Genomic DNA, 20012 nt, shown 5'->3' on the forward strand with positions numbered 1-20012 from the left:
CGGGCCAGATGTATTTATAGCCCAGAAAATCTGAGTTTATAACCTCAGCAGAGACATGACTTCTGGACAGAAATTAGTTTATGTGTGTGTAGTCTGAAGGCAGGTGGAATGAAAGGTGATACAGGCGTCTTCCAAGTAACACCTCTTTTATATACAAGTTATCAAAAAACAGAACAAAGACTGTGAATATGCCATGGAGGGTATACAAAAATAGAAAATTTAGGCAAAACCAGGCATCATGAAATCATAGAATGGTTTGGGTTGGAAAGGACCTCGCAGATCATCGAAGATCATGACAGGGTTGCTCGGGGCCTCATCTAACCTGGTCTTGAGCACCTCCAGGGAGGCGCCATGCCTTTGTGCAATTTAATATAAAACAGGCAAGACTTAGAACTGAGTTGTTTATTTTTTAGATAAGACACAGGTCTGTCAGAGCAGGATATTGCTGATCTGCAATAACGCACTACGCAGAAGAAAGGTTTAACGAGTCGGATGCAGCAGGCACTGCCTCACACAGCCTGTCACCTCAGGCAGAGCTACCCCACATGAGGTGTTTCCCCGGCTGACGGTGCCGGCTGGGAGCCGCCTCTACCTCCGCGGTCAGACCCGTCGCTAACACCGCCGGTGCCTCCCTCGGGCACCCTCCTCTCCGCAGCGGCCGGGGGCGGCGCTCCCCGCCCCTGTAGGCGAGGCGCAATCGCGCCGGGCCCTGCCCCCGCCCCTCTCCCTCAGCAACCGGTTCCCGCCGGCTGCCTCCGCCTCTCGGCGCCCTCCCGCCCCCGCCCGCTGAAGCCCCGCCCCGCGGGCGGCGCCGCTCCCGCCCCCTCCGCGCAGGCGGCGCCTCCGATTGGGCGAGCGCCACGCTCGTCGCGGCCGGGCGCCGGCGAGGGGCGGGCCCCGCGGCGCTAGTGCAGGAGGCGGCGCCCAGGCTCCCCCCTTGTGCCGCCGCGTCCGCGCCGCGCCAGCCTGCAGAGCCGCCCGCCGCCGCCGCAGCTGTATGCCCCAGCCCCGCTCCGCCGCCGAACCCCCTCCGGCAGCTCCGCGGCCTCCAGCGCCTCCGCGTCCTCCTGCTTCTGCTCCTCCTGCCCCCGGCGGTGGCGCCCGCACCCCGGCTGTATGATCAGGCTACAGTCTTCAATGAGTAACCATATTCCTGTGAGTGCCGCCGCGACGCGACGCCCCCCCGCACACTGACACACACGCTGCCCGCGGACCCTCGCCCCGCCGGGCGTGCCGGGCTCGGCGCCTCTCCCTCTCCTCTCCCCCCGCCCTCCCAGGCCCCTTCCGTCTCCTCCATGTTGTCTCCTTTGTTCTGGCGCCCGGGCGGGCCGCAGGGCAGCCGGGACAGGCTCGCCCTCGCCGCGCCGCCAGAGGATGGGTTGACCTGTCCGCTGCTCTTCACCGCGTTGGAAGCTCGGCGGCGGCGGCTCCCGGTGCGGGCACCGCAGCGCCCCGGCGTTGTGGCAGGCCCGCGGCGCGGCGGGGGCCGGGAGCCCCCTGCCGGGGGGAGGCCGGGGCCGGGCGGCGGCTGCGGGGGACAAGATGGCTCCGCGGCGGGAGCCGGAGGGAAGCGCGGCTCCGACCCGGCAGGAGGAGGAGGCGGCCCCCCGGCGGCTTAACGCAGCGCTCAGAGCGGCCCCGGGCCCGCCGGGCGCTGGGACAAGCCTCGGCTTGTCCGGCCGCGTGGGCGAAGGCAGGGAGGGAGGCAGGGAGGGAGCCATGGCGGCGGGCCCCGCGGCGGCAGGCACGTGCGTGGCGGCCATGAGGGCGGCGGGGCGGCCATGAGGGAGGCCGTGAGGGCGGCGGGGCGGCCGCGCTTTGTCTCGGCCGGGCTGCGGCTGTCGGGACGCGGAGCCTTCATGGAACGAGGCTGGGAGCGGGCTGAACGCCTGGCCGGCTCCTCGAAGGGAAGAGGAGGCTGCAGAGGACCCGGCCAAAGGCACGTTTGAGCGGGTGCTGCCGTAGCAGCCTGCCGCTTCACGGTTACAAGCTCACGAGCGTAATAAAATCCATGAATTTTGCCGGAACCTGTCGTTAAGACCTTTCTTTGTGTTGTTTTCTTCCCCTGTCCTCGTAATCTCTCTGTTGCTTAACTTCCGTGACCGCAGAGCATGCTGTGTGTTAAAGCAGCAACGCCACAAAGCTGGCAGGTGGTGGTACGCCCTCTGCAAGCAAGCAAAACATGATCAAAATCAGGTTGCTATCAGCTCGTAGTAGTAGAAGCACGATCATTCGTGTGCAGCTCTTAGTCTGGTCGCCAGCTGTGTGCACAGCAAATCCCCTGAGCTGGCACTGTGTTCAGCGATCCTGGTGTGCCTTGTTGCTGCCGGAGACAACTTCCCAATATGTCTACCTGTGTCTGCGGAGTCGCCAAAGCAGTGACTCAGAAGTACGAACAATGTCTCCTTGTAACTTCATTAAACTGTCAGATCAAAAAAACGTGAAGATGACACTTAAATGTCAGCTCTTGTTACTATACCAATGGAATGGCAGAGTGCTTTGAAATTGTCGTACAGGAGCGGCATTGTTTCAGGGGAAAAATGTGAAAGAATGCAGAAATTGCACAGGGAGGAAATGTGAGAATGAGGAAGAAAAATGAGTGACAGTTGTAGCAGGGGCTAAGGGAGAAGGATATCATTGTCTTAGTGAAATTAAACGTGTCAGTATAGCAGTAAATAAATAAAACTTAATCTTATCTAATAAATCCTATCTTGTGAAACCTTTTTATTATGACAGAGACATAACACGTAATAATGCTGGATCTATCCCAGTGTGTAGGCTGACTGTAAGTGATCACTTCTCTTAAAGATTAACCAGAACTACCAGATTAGGGTATTACTGAATTCTAAGCTAGTTGTAGATACCTGTTATTTAAAGAAATAAAACTCATTCTATAAGATCAATAAAAAAGGTAACTGTTACGAGTAGATCCCTAACTTCTTACAGCTTCTTTCACAGATGCAGCTTCTTCTTTGAGACTTGTATTACACTTAAAATACAGCAATAACTGTTCTTGCCTGTATATGCTTAAAACATAATGGAGTAAATTTTGAGTAGAATGACAGGAACTATGTAGTTTGCTGTTTAAGCAACAGAAGTGTTAAGTCATTTTTGAGTCTGGCCTTCCTCGCTTTCAGAAACTCAGAGGATGCATTAGAAAAGGGGTGGAATTGGACTGTCATGTCTTGCTTTCCCCAATAGGGAATTAAGGCTTTTTTTCGTGTTCTTTCATGGTGCAAGTAGGAGAACTGGGAATATAGTCACAAGGCCTTGGTTTCATCATCTGTTGAAGTTGCATTGACTTGTTATACAGGAAGTTTTAAGATAATTTTTTTCTTCCCCTGAACTGCATGCTTTAACCACAAGAAATGTCCTTCCTTTGTGGAGCATGTTGTAACGAATTTGTGATAAACCCTTGGCATCTCTTGTTTGTGATATGCAAGTGTATTTTCTTAGGCTGTGAGTTGCTTTCTGTGAGCCAAAATGGATAGCCCTGTCATTGTGGATATCATAACACAGGTGTTTGTGTACCCTGTAGATGGAAGATGAATCTTGTCAACAATACCTAATGAAGGTGTGCCATCACTTTATGTAATGGCTCTGCAGTTAGTACCCCTTTCTCTCCCACTTCTTTGCGCCTGCCTTTGTTACCACTTAGGCCTTGCCTAGTAAGAGAAAGTCAGGATACTTACACAAGTGTTTTTCAGTAACTTTTTACCAAGTAGCAAGTTAGAACAATTGTAGGCACTGACACATTGTAATGAAGTTCAGTTTTCTAGCTTTTATTCTGTAGTTTCAGTACCAAAGTGTTACTGAAAGTAGTAAGTCTGGATTCAGAGAATGTGATGCCCACGTAGTTGATTCTGGACATAAATGTTCAGTGTAGGAGCAGGTGGGTTGAGCAGCTGAGAGCCATCTTATGCATCTTCTGAAAGTGAAGTGCCATGCAGCCGTGTAGACAAGTGCTTCTGTTTGCACACTTCTAAAGGTGCTACCAGGTTTTGAACAAGAATGTCACTGGCATGGGATAACCTTACAGGTCTTCCGTTTCCACATAGTGGTACCAATCTAACACATTTTTTGTAAGCACTTTTTGCCAGATGTAAATGATTGTTTCGAACAGAATTGACGTTTGAATCTTCCTGTCAGCAAAGACAAATAATTTAGCTTCCTGTCCCAAAGAAGAGTGTGAATTAAAGCTTTTCTTTATGAGATGTCTTTCTCTTGCTTGAATAATTATTCTGTAATTTCTTCTAGCATATGTGATAGATGGAGCAATCATAATTTAGATGACTTTGTCCCTTATTGGACAGGATACCTCCTTTTAATAGGAGGTCTTGGCATATTAACCTTCATTTTGTTTTCCAAGTCTTGATGGATCTGAGAGTCTAAATGTAGCATGGCTTTCTGTTACTAATAGAAACTGCTGCTGTCATCACCAAAAATCCTTCGGTGTTAATTTCCTCAAGGATAGCTCACTTTGAAATGGAAAGCCATGTGAAGGAGTACCCAAATTAACAGTACAAACTATTTGTTGGTATCATTCTGTTAAGCTTCTGTATACAACAGCATGCATTTGGGTTTCACTTTTGCAGCCTTATGCTTTTCTATAGTATCTTGATTTTTTGATAAATCACCTACCAAATAACTAACTGCCTCAAACAATATAGTGACTTAAACTGTACTTCCAAGCGTTTTGAAAGTTGCTGAAGTCATTTGAGTTCTCACCAAGCATGAGGTGGTGTTAATTACTGCAACAGCGTGTTTATAGCTGACTTTTTGTCTTCCAGATCTTTTTGCTGAAGACGTATGAAACCTTGTACTCCAGCTTAATGTCCTAACACAAATAGCATGCCGATATACTTGTCTGTAATTTTAACTTGACTCCTGGAACAGACCTAAACTAGGTTGGCAAAATCTATCTTAGCATAGTACAGACTATTGCAGCGTTAAGGAATCAGTCTGCACATGGAGCTTTCCAGCTAACAGTGATGAGAAGAGACGGCATACTCATCAAAGGAAAATGAGAGCTTTGCTCCTTTATAATGTGGCAGCAGCTGTTGCCAAGGCAAACAGTGAGAATGAAATGCATGCTTAGTTAGGTCCTTACTTCTCTGAATTAGTAAGGTGCTGATGTGTCTAATTGCTAACTGCTAAGTCAGTATTAAAGAAATGAATCCATTTGTAGGGGTTAATTGCACAGAGAACTCAAACTTAACATCGTGTAATGTAGTCCCTTCAACTTTGTATAATTTGAATTGTGAACGCAGTTTCTGGATGTGATTAACAATCTGCTTTGAAAAAGGAGGCGTTGCTGTTTAACAAGTGCTCTGCTGCCTGCCCTCCTCTTTACCCCTGCGATGTGTTTGTCTGCTTTATATTGAGTACTCCCAGGAGCGCACTGAGGGCAGCCAAACCACTAGACTAGATGAAACCCAATGGCTTCTTACTTCCTACCTGCCCCCGTATGGGGTCGTGCTGCCTTGTTTCTGATTCCTCTGTGTTCCTTTCCCTCTAAATTCTTCATCTTGTGGATTGAAAAACCTTTTCTTTACCCTAGTGACCCAATTCTGTCTCATAATTTCGAGCTCACGTTTATGCTCTGTTATTTCTGTTTCTGACACTTTTCTCTCCCTCATCCTCTACTGGAGAAAATGGCCAGCTTGTCTTAGAAGACTTACAAAGAGATAAACTTGAGATCTGCCAGCACATGAGAAAAGCAGTGTAAGACCTTGTGCAGATGGATCTGCTTAAAGCTGTCCTGTGCCTTTCTGGCATTCTGCTTCTTAAACTAATTGAAAGTGACTTTAAATAAGCCCTCTTCAGTCCTCAGTTGCTATTTTAGGTGTTCCGTAAGTCTGGTCCTAGAACTCTTTAGTGCACTATCTACCTTTTGCTGGTATGGGTGGTATGTTGATGATGCTTGAAATTCCTCACGTTCTGCTGGTTACTGTTACTCTGTCGCCCTTTAACTTTTCGAGGGATCCTTCGTGCTCCTTTTTTATGCTTATTTTATTTCAAGATCTCAGGTTACATCACAAATAAATTTGCCAATTACTTGGAGAATTAATCCTCTAGTCTTCATTAAAATGGTGATGATAGTACCTCTGGAACAGCAGCAATGCGTGTGTGCAGCTGTTTTTGTGCTCTTTCTGCTAACTAGTTTGTCATATTGGTTAGCAGCTGTTTTTTTTGTCTTGTTTTTAAGCCAGTATGGTGCATCCTTAAAAATTGTTAACAAAAAGCTGTCTGAAAATGCGAAAAGGACAAGGGGAGGCATTTGGTGTGCTTTTTGTAAAGGTACTTGATAACTGTATGGTTCATCTCTGCTACAGTATAAACTGGAATGACTTTTCCCTGTTACAAGAACTTCCTCTCCTCTGGGCTTAGGAATGGAGCAAAGCCCTGCCTGCAACATAAAACATTGTTGCAGTTCTTTAAAAGCATAGAGCACTTGGAGAACTCCTGTGCTGCTGGGAGGCATCTTAGGAAAACCAGCAATTGTTAGGTCATTTGATCTGTTGTGACTTCTGCTTAATACTCACCATTGTTATGAATATGCTTGCTGTAGTCTTCCTGGATATGGTTTAGTGTCTGCAGTGGGGTCTTGGTGGGACTCTAAATCCTGGATGGCAACTAGCAAACTTCAATTATTTGCATGTAGCTTTTTCTTTCTGCCCTTTTCAACAGTGTTTTAAGACATTGGCAGTTGTCAGGCTTTATTGTGCAGTTTTCTTTAGGTTCTCATCTTTTGAATTTGCTTTCTTGTGGTTGGGCTGCTTTTCAGGCTGGTTCTTTCATGGTTATTTGAAAGAAAGTTGAGTGTAGGAGCACTGAAATGCTGTTGCTTATTTTCTCATGCGTGCTTGCCATGATCATATACATGGATGGATGCATGGAGTTTGTGGTTAAAAAAATATCTGAATATTGCTACAGTTTACCTACATTGTATATTTTTCTAGTAAGTAGATTTTTGAAGGCAAAGATTTCCCAGCCTACCAAAAATCCCATTTAAAACAGTGAGTCGCTGATAGTAATTCTGTAATATTGCATGCTCAGCTAACCCCTTCCCAAAGTATGTTGGATGATATTTTGTTTGGACTTAAAAATGTTTGAATTCCTTCCAGTGTTTGAAGTTGACTGGCCAGCATACTTCATTTTTCCTGAGAAGTTGTAGGGTTGGTGATGTTTCTCATTATACCTAAGAATAATTCGTGAGCATCTGTTTCAGCTTGTATCTATCCTTTTGGGAAACAAAACTTTCTTCTTCCCTTCTGTTCCCTAGGTAGAAGGGGCCTTCTGGGTATCATCACCAGCACTGCCACTGTGACTGGGCACGAAACTAACTCCTGTGCCATAAGCTTCCAGAGTGCATGAAAGCACGTATTCTTGGATCATATTCACAGCAACATCTGCAAATGACCGCATAACTCATGGCAGTTCATCAGCTATCTACTTCCTGATTGTGCATCTTGCAGTAACTTTATATGCAAATTTAATCTTAGGAAAATAGCAGGCTACTGGGCAGGAATAACCTACTCAATAAACTTGCCTTCATATTTTTTTAGCTAGAGTATAACCACTATCTTGATATAGTAATAAAGCAATGGTGCGGAAAGGCAATTAAGTGTAGATAAAAGCTGCTATGTCTTCATCCTTAAGTATGTGAAATGTTCCTTTAGAAGTCTGCGTGCTTTAAGTCTCAAAACGTGTTTCAAAGCTTGTGATATTTTGTTAGGCCACGAAGGTTTTGGGGTTTGCTTTCAAGGCCTCCTGCATTTCCAAGGTGTTTTTTTCTTTTTTAACTGGCTATTCTGTATGTGAATTAATGGTTCTTACATGCAAAGTCTGTCCATTGCATTAGCCTTTAAGGCAAGTTATTCTGTCTCTGTGTAGAGAATGGTAGTTTGGTTTAAACAGTAGTTGTCTGAATATTCAGAGTGAATGTTTAAGGAATCTCATGTGTGTCTTTGTGTGGCTGCTTAAGGTCAGTGTAACTTTAGTAGGTGTTGTGATATTTCTTAATTTGCAGTAGAAGATACGTACACTGGGAGTTCTTAAAACTTCATATTTTCTTGCTAAGTTAGCACTTTTGAGTTTATACTTGAAAATATTTAAATCTTCAGTATTAAAACTACTTGATATAGTAACTTTGTTTTAATAAATATATTGACTTTCTAGTAAACAGTTAGTTTCTTTGTCAAGGAAGGTAACAGGATTTTTATGCAAATCAAATTCTTGGATTTAAAGAATAAACCATGTGAAACTTGGTCTTTCTCCTTTCATTTATTCAGTTTATAATGCGTATTGTCTTAAAAATAACCTTATCTCACATATGCTCATTTCGCTTTTTTCTCCTTTTTCTTTACAGCAGTTCTGTGGTGTTCTTGGTCACACATTTATGGAGTTTCTGAAGGGCAGTGGAGACTACTGCCAGGCACAGCACGACCTCTATGCAGACAAGTGAACTGTAGAAATTCATTACTACTCCACCAAGAAGCCCCCCTAAGAGTGGTTGACCAGGATAAGAAGTATTGAATTGAAATTGGCAGAGCATTTAACAAAAGAATTCAGACCTGGATGGGGTAAACCTCAGTGCACTGCCTTTCTTTTGCCTCAGTATTACTGGATTGAAGAATTGCTGCTTCTTGTTAGGAGGTTCATTTCATTTCCCATTGCTCCCAACTTCATACTTCGAAGCACTGAGAATTTCACGTGGAGTATAGTGAAGTAGACTTCAGTTTCTCTACATCACTTCTGTATTAGATTTTTTTGAATCCTTTCATAATCTTGTTGCATGTTTAACTAAATTAATATGGCCCGAATGAACCGCCCAGCTCCTGTGGAAATCACCTACAAGAACATGAGATTCCTAATCACACACAATCCAACCAATGCAACCTTAAACAAATTTATAGAGGTAAGGTTGGGCCGGAGTTCTTACTGATGTATTCTTATTTATGCCTCAACAGCATGCTATACTAACAATTTCCTTCTTGAGTATTTGATAACTGCAGAGTCTGTATGAAGCAGTAATGAGACTGTTCATATGTTAACTCATTTTAAGTAGCAGTGCCACGCTTCACAGACAAATCTACTTGGAGACTTTGGCCTTCACCAAAGCATACTTCTGAAAGTGAAGCACGGAAATAATTGTTGTCTAGTATTTAGTACACTGCTTAGGAGTGTAATCAGGAATGGTCTGTCTGAGTTCTGTAGAACTAGAATCTGCTAGTGATGGGAACCCATGTTCAGATTCATCTAAGCAGTATAACATTTCCTTGCCTTTATTGCAGTACTGGTTATAAAGAGAATAATTCAGTATAGATTGTAGACTAGAAACTTCGGAACAAATAATAGAATCACAATGTGCTTTCGCTGCCTGTTTCCTTTCAGTATTAGTAGATAATGGTTCTAGTGTAGCTTAATACAATCCTCTTAGGTGTCAGTGTTTACATGACTGAAATTTATGGTAGTAAATTTGTTCTGCATCCTGAGTTGTTGATGCTACTTAAGTGTTTCAGTATGTGCTGAAACTCTTTCCCAGCTAAAGCATGTCTTTGCATATATTGCTAGTATCTGAATCTTTCATCTGAACCTTGCAGCTAGCATGTTGGAGGCATAAAGGTGTACAGTGAAGTGTATGCTAAAAATGCCTTCCTCCAGAGTTACCTGTAGGTGAGGTTTGAGTTTGTAATGCAATCTTATTAGCAAGATTTAAGGTCTTTCTGTCATACCTCTGTTTTATATATGCATTCAGTATGGGCTAATTTACAAGAAACACAGTGAGTTAATACATTTTTTTATACTCTCACAGCTAGACGAAGTGTTCATTTCACATGACAGCGTGAATGATGGGTTTTTGCAGGGAAAATGAAGTGTGATTGCACTGTTGTGCAATCCCTCATAAATGAGGGTTAATAGTAAAATGTTCATTTTTTTTATTCTCAAATTATGAAAACCCATGAACTGGAATGATTTATTGTCCTATGCTCACAATTCTTATCAGTAAGGCGTGTTAGATATAAACTGCTAGTTTTAAATAGTATGTGCAAAGGGGAAGATCTTAGCATCACTTAGAATGCTTTAGTGAAGTATATAGCTAACCAGGAAGCTAACTGTTCCTTTAAAAGGAGTAATCTTTTGAAGCTTACTGCTTATTTCATCAGTATGTATCTGGATCTGACTTAAAACAAAACAACAGAAACAACAAACACTTCAGATATGTTAAGTTAATAAGCAAACCTGTTGAGAAAATAAGTCAGTTTACTCTTAAAATGGTTCTTTTCACTCCCTAGGAACTTAAGAAATATGGTGTTACCACAGTGGTAAGAGTGTGTGAAGCTACTTATGACACTGCTCCGGTGGAAAAAGAAGGCATTCAGGTTTTGGTAAGTAGTGTAGCAGATGCTTTTTTACACTTAAAGTTTATAGTTGTTAGTCACCGGCTTAATTTACTCTATAAGCATATTCTAGCAGCAAAAGCTCCATAGACCTCTTCTGTTAGGAGAAAAAAAACAGTTTTTGTGCAAATGCCTTTGCTCAATGAAACAGATTGAGAGGAATATACTCCTAATGTTGCTATGCTTATATTTTTAGAAAAACATAAATTTGAGTGGTTCCCTTACCTTGTCAGCTCTTTTGTCAATTATGCATACTACTTTTTTATGCACAAAACAGTAAGAGTTGCATCTTCTGTGTATTTATGCATGTGTCATGTTATATTATAGGACTGGCCCTTTGATGACGGTGCTCCACCATCCAACCAGATTGTTGATGATTGGCTAAACCTCCTTAAAGTTAAATTTCGTGAAGAACCTGGTTGTTGTATTGCTGTACACTGTGTTGCTGGTCTGGGACGGTGGGTAAAGTTTTAAAGATCTGTTGAATTGTCATCTCTAGTCAGACTTCTGAATATTTAGTACAAAAGTTTAGTTGAGGCAAATGTAAAATAGTCACAGATCCAGCATTGGAATAAGATCACACTCAAGTAAGTTAAATGACAGCAAACTGTTGTATGTAATATATAGGAATTATATTAGTCAAAAGATTGTGCTGTTATCACAGCTATTGAATTACTAAATGAAGTAAAAAACTACATTCCTATACCAAGCATATTAATGAGTATCCCACTGATATTTTTTGTCTTGCTACAGTCTTCCTTTTCTGTATGGATTTGTTCTTTATTGATTCTCATCTATATGTCTTTTTCCATCCCTATTGCAGCAGTATTGCCAGTTTCCTGGTAACGGGGATACTATAGCCATTAGCCCCAAATGAGTGCAGTGTTTTGGCATATCAAGAACAACTTTAACTCACCAGATATTTGGTTGTTTTCCAAAGTCTGGAAGCTCTGTTTCAGTGTCACACTTTTAACTCTGAGCCTCCAAATTTACACAGATGAAGCTAAATACCCTACTAACCCTGCTTCTTCTGTCTGCTGGGACTCTTAAATACAGCTCTAACAGTTCTGAAGACACAATGTTTTTTCTGTTACTTTTTTAGACTACCTAGAAATAAGTCTCCTCAAAAGGTAGCTGAAATATTTTAGCCATTGGTTTCAGCATTTTCAATATAAAATAAAATGGAGGTTTCTGGTCTTGGCATGGCTTATCCACTTCTTGCATTATGGCTTCGCATGAGTTGACTGTAGTGCTGAATGCCACCGAAACAAGTGATATATCTGGTTTTCCCCCTCAAAATTTGTTGGTTAACTAGTTGGAAAAAAAAGTTCGTAACTTACCATGTAAGGCTTATTAAATCCTTGAACATATAAAACCATTTTGTAAGCTTGTTATTAGGTGCGCATACCTTTTGCTGCAATATGGCGTGTTTTTTCTGTCTTGCATGTGGCTCTTTCTTAAAAAAATAAATAAATGGAACCATACGTTGTTAATCTTTGAGTTAATTTGTGCCAGGCTTTCTTAACTGAAGACAGTATTCTGTCGGATGAAGAACACTTTAGCAAGCAAGGAAATCCTTGGCTTGGGTGGAATAACTTACAATTTCTTCCTGCTGTCTTCCCATATACCTGAAGTCAGGTGAACAAAACTAAGGTTAACTAAAGCTAATTCTTCCTTTTTTTTTTTTAAGGGCAATACGTAGCTTGAAAACATGGTATAATTGCCCAGTTATGTAGAAAACCTTTCCATCTTTCTTAGCTTTCTCTTCTGTCCTTTGCATGTCTTTTTTGCTTCTCCAGGGAAGAAGTGAGAGAAGTATAATTCTTTCCTGAGTATGCACTGGTAAATGCTAAATTGAACAATTTTTTTTTTACTAGAGCTCCAGTCTTAGTTGCTCTTGCACTGATAGAATGTGGAATGAAGTATGAAGATGCAGTGCAGTTTATAAGACAGTAAGTATGAAGCTAACATCTGTTTCCAAGATATAACACACTGACATATCCTTGGGTACTGCAGGGAATTCTAAATTCTTGTTTGTTGATCTTTAAAAAGTTCAGACTTCTCTTATAACAAACATTCTCCATAACAGTCAGTGTTGTAAGACTTGACCTGTGGGATGGGTATTTCCTCATGAGAGGCACAACACCTTTGAAACTTAGGTTCTGTCTACTAGCTGGAGCTAACATTCATTCATTCACATTTGTGGCTTCTTTCTTTATTAGATCAAAGTGTCCTAAACAGTTTTTTCCCCATGTTTTTTTCTGGTAGTCTACCTAAGAAGAGTATTTCCTTGTATTTTTTGTGCCTACATGCAAGTTGAATGAGAACAATTTTAGTCTTGATGCGCTAACTTTCTAGATGTCATTTATATTTTAAAGAGGGTTTATTGCAAACTAAAAATAGCAAAATACTTGTATAATTGCCAAGCCTTTAAGGAATTATGTTCAGCTTGCACATCTTCAGGCTGGTATATACAAAGTGAGGAATATGAAGCCTGGTACACATTCCAAAGAATAAATGAAAATGTAGCTCTTCCATAGGCTCTTGATTTGAGCAGAACCAAGAAAGTTCAACTTATAATACTAAGTATTCTCTTAATATTGTAGTATTCTTAATTATTTTAAGAGATTGAATAACTTTAACTTGTTTAAGGAGGAGACAATCTCAGATCTGCTCTCTGTAGCTTTCTTTTGAAGTTTCTTCTAAAGATCTTATGCAAGATCTTTGTCTTGTATATATCAGAGGTGAAAACACTATCTAAAATACTATGTGGTCCAATGAGGTATTTGTGAAAGGAAGCTACCACCCTCTTTCCTGGCACTTAACTTTTAATTACTGTTATTTTCATTACAGTCCTGACTTAATGGTATTTTTTTCAAGTGACCTAAAAATATTTTTCTCCGATGGGTGGTATTATTTCACTGGGCAGTAGTTTAATATTTTAAGATACTTTTTCTTTCATTTAGGAAGCGTCGTGGAGCTTTTAACAGCAAGCAACTTCTGTACTTGGAGAAGTACCGCCCCAAGATGCGCCTCCGTTTTAAAGACTCCAATGGTCACCGAAATAACTGTTGCATTCAGTAAAGCCCAACAGCCTATGCTACTATTTTAGGATTAAAGGATGGGAACTAAGATTTAAGCAGACTGCATGCCAAAGACATGGGTCTGATATTTTTTAGTAGTAAAGGAAGCTTCCTTAGGAGTAATTAATAGGCTAAAAGCTTAGTAGAAATGCAACTGTATGTTTAGATAAATACTCAACTGTTTGGAGACCCAGTAAATGTTTTTGCTGTACCCTGAGCTGTCTGAGCTGTCTCCTTGTTTATTAATTACCAGTTCAAATATCCTTTAATCATGCCATTGAGTCTTACCCACCTAGTTTCTACTACTAAAAATTGGGGTACTAAAGTAAATCAATCCGTAGAGAGATTAGGTGCCAAAATACCCAGCATATCAGCTATATGTTTTTCCTTATAAATGAGCGTAGTTCTGATGAATTAAGAACTACCAGCTTATCTGGACCTTACTTTTTTTTTCTAGTCATTTCAATATTGAAGAATATGGCCTCTAAGATAGTCTTGCCTGCTTCACTGTATGTTTCGTCTCCCACAATCGCACTAGAATTATCAGGATTTGCACAGTCTGTTTTTTTTAATACTATGAATTACAGCAACTTTTTCTCCAGTGTCTGTACTTTCTGTTACCTGAACCTCTCCATTTTACAAATCATTACTCTGTGGTTACTCATGTAGAAAATCTTTTAAATTGTACAGAAGCACACAAGTCTTTAATGTCTCCAGACAAAAAGCCTTACAGTAAAATTAATGTTGGCACTTGATGTGCAACTTAACAGAGGGCCTAAAAAGGTTGGGAGGGGCTATTTAATATTTCTAGTAAAATGTTGCCTTTGTCTTGTGCAGGAAGTATAGAATATGCCCTTTACTTTAGTAAATATTTTTTTAAAACGTAGAAATGCTTTGTTATTGTAGCTAAAAATTCTTAATCAGAAAATTTCTGAAAAATCTTGTAGTTTCTTTTTCTGTACCTATTGAAAGTTGTTTACCAACTATTGCTTTGTTGAAAGTGTGATTTTTTTTTTCTTTTGTTTTTCCCTCCTTGAGTTTCTGCTATGACTTGGGCAGACCTCTGTAATATTTTGTATGCCTTTCAAGCTGCGTAACTTAATATTTGGATACTTGATAATTTGTTTTATTATGTAATTGATAAAATGGTGATGTGTATTAATGTTAGTTCAACCATATATTTATACTGTCTTGGGAATGTGTGGTTATAGTTCTGTGGGAGAAATAATTTTGCCAGTGTTCACCAGCTTGTAAAATCTAGTGCGAGAGCTTAAACATCTAAATAAATACTGAAATGCACTTAAAGTTTGCTGAAACACTCATGACTTTCACTTCTTGTGTACTTTGTCAGCAATCTTACGGTGCCTAAATTCAGAATCTATCCAGGCACCTGTTTTTTTTAAATCTGGGCCTGTGTCCCCTTTGCTGTAATGTTTGCTGTTTGTTTTACTCATAAATAAATGTGGACAAAAATTAATAGTAGAAAGTATGCTATTTCTTTATGGAGCTTACTTTTGACTTCCTTTCCCCAGTACTAAGGTAAGTTACTAACTTAACGTTCTTGAAATGATGCAATAAATACAGAGGAGTAATAAAACTAATGCTACTCATAAGTGTTATCTAAGTTTTACAGATATGTGTAGTGAATTATGTGATAGCCTCAGCCTTGACAATGAAATGCTATGTACAAACAGAAGGTATTACAAAAATTATGCAACCTAAAACTTAGGCAATTTCAGGTTTCCATAGTGGTGATTTAACTTCCTGATGGAAACTGGAAGACTTTATTAGTCAGCTGGGCTGCTGTTCTTACCAGGTATATGTCTGCCCAAAAATTGAAGTTGTGGCTAAATATATCTTAGCTTTCTAAAAGGTGAGGTGAAATGCTATGTACAACAGAAGCTTTAATGAGACTTCAGAAGGACTTTGGAGAGGTGTGGTCTCATTAAAAAGAGCACTTTGAAATTCTATGTTGTTTGAAAAAGGCCTGCAACTGAATATAATTTACCTTTGCCATGAGTTCTGTACAGTAGGAAATTAAACTCTTAAGAGGAAATTAAACTTGGTTTAAAGAATATTTTGACTAAAGGAATAAATCTTAATGTTTCTTGTATTTTCAAGATACAATTTTCAAGAACGTAAAAATTGGCAAGCTTAAAGGTGTTAAAGTCTATTCTGTAAGCTTTCTACTTACCTGCTTCCTTATGAATTTCTGATAAGCTGGAAATGCTCCATCTGCTCAATTGCTGTAATTAAGTCTTCTAAGCTAAGGGCACTTTCTTGTACTGCAAACATAATTCAAAGTTATATGAAAGTAAATTCTAAAGTAATTGAACACTTTTATATGTAAAAGTCGGGGAAAAAATAGAGAGGAGGTAGCTGAAAACCAAGAGCCAGAATCTTGCAGGGGATTCATGTTTTGCAGTGAGATGGGACGCTGGAGAGTATCTTCTGATCCTATAGCAAAGCTGATCCATTCTTTCCTCCTTAATTATTGTGTCTTGTCAGACTGTTTCCGGCAAAAAAATAAAAAATAAAGCCTTGTGCATCAGAACTGGGATCATCTTATACTTCCTGAAAAAGGTAACATTGAGTGAACAGAGGAATATTCTAGTATCTTACTATCACTGTGGCACCTGCCACCTGAAGAGACTTTGCAAATATTTATTAGGGTAAATATAGCTGTCTTCTGTATTCAAATCATGCTTTGTTAAATGAATAAAACTGGTCCTTGAACAGTTTTAATATAACTGGTTGCACAGGGGCTACCGCTTTGTGCAAATAAGAATTGACAGGATACAACTCTACACTTTCTAGGTTAATTGGTTTATTACTCCTGTGTATACATGATTGTACGTCCATTTGTCTGAGGAAATGAGACCTTTAGAATGAAGACCAGTGTCATCAGTGTTTCGATTGTCAAAATAGTCCGGTCTTGGGAACAATTGCAAATCTACAAAAAGTTGATAACTCAGGAGTTCATCAGGCTATTGTTATCCAATATAAATTGGTATCCAAACTAAGGTAAAAGTAATTTATTCACATATCTTAGCATATCTTAGCTTACTTGTATTCCTGTAAGTCCTAGTAAAATGCTTGTATTTTTTTTTTTACTTAAATCATTAGTGCAATGCCAGTACATCTTAAACTGCATTTAGTTTGAGAGCTGTAACATGTTTGTGATGGTAGCTTGGTCCTCTGGACTGGTTTATGTCAAGCCCACTACTGAGTTTAATCAGTCACATAAACTGCTCTAAAGAGGAAAACTTTGCATCATGTAGATATCAGTTTCAAGCAAAGATCAAGCAACTTCTGTACTATGTTAATCATATCTGAACGTGAATCCCTAGGGAATGGAAAATACCATTTCTTTTGCATAACAACTCTGGTAGATTTTAGGCACTAAAATGTTGGCTATACTCAAAATATGAAGATAACATGAAAATATGAAGTGAGTTAAAATTCAGTATAATTTACATGAATTGCCAAATAAAAGGGAAGAAACTTAAATGGAATTACTGTATCTTCAATTAAGGCTAAAACCTCACATGAAAGAGAAGGCCCTACTGCTGCATGTAATTTTATAGTGATCCTAATCATTTGAATGTTGTCCTTTCCTTAAGTGCTTCTATTTTCTTGGAAGTACTTAATTACACAATAGCATATCATTCTCTTCTACTAGGCTGTGTTTCATCGAGTGGACTGTGAATGGGCTGGGTAAGTATAGTTTGTAAATGGTAGTATTACCTACAAGATTCCTTAGCATATTGTAGCAGAAGTTAAATATCTATGGTAAATATTTAGAGAGGGGGAGAGTATGATCTTGCGATTACTGCAGAAGAAAATTGATGGACTCTACTGTTCTGTCATGTGTTTCCTAAATGATGCTGGGGAAAGGTAGTGAAACAAGATATTCTGTGACCAGGCATCCAAAATCATGTATGAAGTCAAATATGATTCTTTTGAATCTGATTCTCAGAAGTGCTGACTAGTCAATTTTAATCAAAGTGTAAAAACATATTTGACGTTACATAGTATTACGTATTTTTGAACAGTCCCAAAGCATTTCAGACTCAGCACTCAAAAGTAGTTAATATTTATCATAGAACTACAGAATGGTTTGGATTGGAAGGGACCTTAAAGATCACCTAGTTCCAACCCCACTGCCATGGCCATGGTAAGGAACATCTCCTACCAGACCAGGTTGCTCAAAGCCCCATCCTATCTCTGACCTTCAGCGCCTCCAGGGATGGGGCGTCCACAGCTTCTCTGGGCAACCTGTTCCACTGCCTCACCACCCTCAGAGGGAAGAATTTCTTACTAATATCTAATCTAAATTACCCTCTTTTAGTTTAAAGCCATTACCCCTTGTCCTACCACTACACTCCCTGACAAAGAGTCCCTCCCCACTTTCCTGTAGACCCCCTTTAGATAATGGAAGGCTTAAGTGAGGTATCCCTGGAGCCTTCTCTTCTCCAGGCTGAACAATCGCAACTCTCAGCCTTGTCTTTGTAGGAGAGGTACTCCAACCCTTTGATGGTCTTTGTGGCCCTCCTCTGGACTCGTTCTAATACATCCATGTCCTTGTGCTGGGGGCCCCAGAGCTGAATGCAGTCTTCCAGGTGGGGTCTCACAAGAGCGGAGTAGAAGGGGACAATCACCTCCCTTGACCTGCTGGCCACGATTTTTTTGATGCAGCCCAGGGTGTGGTTGGCTTTCCGGGCTGCAAGCGCACATTGCTGGCTCATGTCAAACTTTGTGTCAACCAACACCCCCAGGTGTCCTTCTCATCAGGACTACTCTCAATCCATTCTCCACCCAGCCTGTATTATTTGTGCCTGGGATTGCCTTGGTCCACGTGCAAGACCTTACACTTGGCCTTGTTGAACCTCACGAGGTTCTCACAGGTCCGCCTGTCCAGGTCCTTCTGGATGGCATTCCTTCCTTCCAGTGTGTTGACTGCGCCACACAGCTTGGTGTCACTGGCAAACTTGCTGAGGGTGCACTTGATCCCACTGTCAATGTAAACCAACAAAGATGTTAAACAGTGCCACTCCCAGTACTGACCCCCTGAGGAACACCACTTGTTACTGGTCTTCAACTGGCCATTGAGCTGTTGACCGCAACCCTATGAGCGACCATCCAGCCAGTTCCTTACCCATCGAGTGGTCTGTCAAACCCATGTCTCTCCAATGTAAGGACGAGGATGCCATGGGAGACAGTGTCAAATGCTTTGCACATCCAGTCCAGGAGATATCAGTTGCTCTTCTGCTATCCACCCATATTGTAACCCCATTGTAGAAGGCCACCAGATTTTTCAGGCATGATCTGCCCTTATTGAAGCCTTGTTGGCTGTCACCAGTCACCACCTTATTTTCCATGTGCCTTAGCAGAGTTTCCAGGAGGATCTGCTCTATGATCTTACTGGGCACAGAGGTGAGACTGACCGGCCTTCTGGTTGTTAACCTCCCTGGTCTTCAGTTCTCCACCCATAAAACTCCATTAATTCCAAACTTCACATAAGGAAGGTAGTTGCAGAGATGAGCACTGTTTCTGAAGTTCAGATACATCTGTAGTGTTTACTGTAGAAGAAACAAGTAGGACAATATATAAGTCTGTATTGAGTAAAAAATTTTAAGTGAAACTTGAGATCTTAAGAAAAATACTAAAGAGCTGCTCATTCATATGAACATTGTTCATTCTAGCAAGTGAGTTGGGGGAAAAAACTTCTGGAATTATGTATTTATATTTGAGAATAACATTTTAACATTTTTAAGTTTCTGCATGTTTGACTGTGTAGCATTAATAAGACTATTTTTGCAATTTTTTTTTAAATATATGTGATGTAATTTAATGTTTTGATTACTGCTTCTCAAATATTTAATATTTTAGAGTTGTTGCAATTTTGCTGCATCATTAAGCAAGTATTCTCTGTAACTATAGGGGAGATTGTCAAATAGGAAACCACAGTAATCTATCTGGAATGATGCTATCTTTTTGTACATATTTGTATAATCTCTACTGAGGTTATCATCACTTACAAAAAGATAATTATAATTTGTAAGGTTAATGCAATTCTTATAGAATGAAGCTCTTTTTTTTTTTTTTTTTTAACAGCTGGGACTCCTGAACAAATATGGATGTTTACATGTGAGTAAATGCTTTCCTTATACTCCATGGAAGTAATTTTCCACTTCTAATCAGTCTTGTGCTAAAAGAGATGCCTAAAACAGGCTACATGAAAAGCTCCCTACAGGTGAGAGCACAGTTTTGCAAAGGGAGCATGGGACAGCAAACTCACTTTGCAATGTTGGTATCTACAGGTAGATGAAAAATATCTCACCAACTTGTCTAAGTGAAATATATATATCAAGGTACCAGGTAAAAAGTCATTTCTTTCAACATACAACCCTGTTCTTAATGTGTAATAAACATTAACAATTATAACCTGATTTTATTTTTATTGGCATGAATTTATGCTGTCGGTCACCAAAGCAAGCATGGCATTATTTTCCTATCAGTGATT

The 20012-nt window shown here is 40.6% G+C and overlaps 1 protein-coding gene across 2 annotated transcripts; it reads left to right on the top strand.

Annotated features, from left to right (window-relative positions):
• Positions 1-846: 846 nt before the first annotated feature.
• PTP4A1 (protein tyrosine phosphatase 4A1) lies at positions 847-14972 on the top strand. 2 transcript variants are annotated; one of them, XM_035543067.2, is made up of 6 exons: positions 847-1155; positions 8375-8920; positions 10299-10391; positions 10731-10861; positions 12281-12355; positions 13370-14972. In XM_035543067.2, the coding sequence occupies exons 2-6, from the start codon at positions 8816-8818 to the stop codon at positions 13485-13487; spliced, it is 522 nt and encodes a 173-aa protein (XP_035398960.1). In that variant the 5' UTR covers positions 847-1155; positions 8375-8815; the 3' UTR covers positions 13488-14972. The 2 variants fall into 2 exon arrangements, with proteins under 2 accessions (XP_035398960.1, XP_035398959.1); XM_035543066.2 differs by having other exon boundaries at positions 861-1155; positions 8372-8920.
• Positions 14973-20012: the final 5040 nt, after the last annotated feature.

The sequence above is a fragment of the Cygnus atratus genome, chromosome 3 (assembly GCF_013377495.2).
Source record: "Cygnus atratus isolate AKBS03 ecotype Queensland, Australia chromosome 3, CAtr_DNAZoo_HiC_assembly, whole genome shotgun sequence".
NCBI lineage: Eukaryota > Metazoa > Chordata > Aves > Anseriformes > Anatidae > Cygnus > Cygnus atratus.

Coding starts and splice junctions, on each gene's coding strand:
- PTP4A1 (XM_035543067.2), top strand. CDS start 8,816: ATGGCCCGAATGAACCGCCCAGCTCCTGTGGAAATCACCTACAAGAAC. Junction 10,862..12,280: donor TGTGTTGCTGGTCTGGGACG/GTGGGTAAAGTT, acceptor TTTTTTTACTAG/AGCTCCAGTCTTAGTTGCTC. Junction 12,356..13,369: donor GCAGTGCAGTTTATAAGACA/GTAAGTATGAAG, acceptor TCTTTCATTTAG/GAAGCGTCGTGGAGCTTTTA.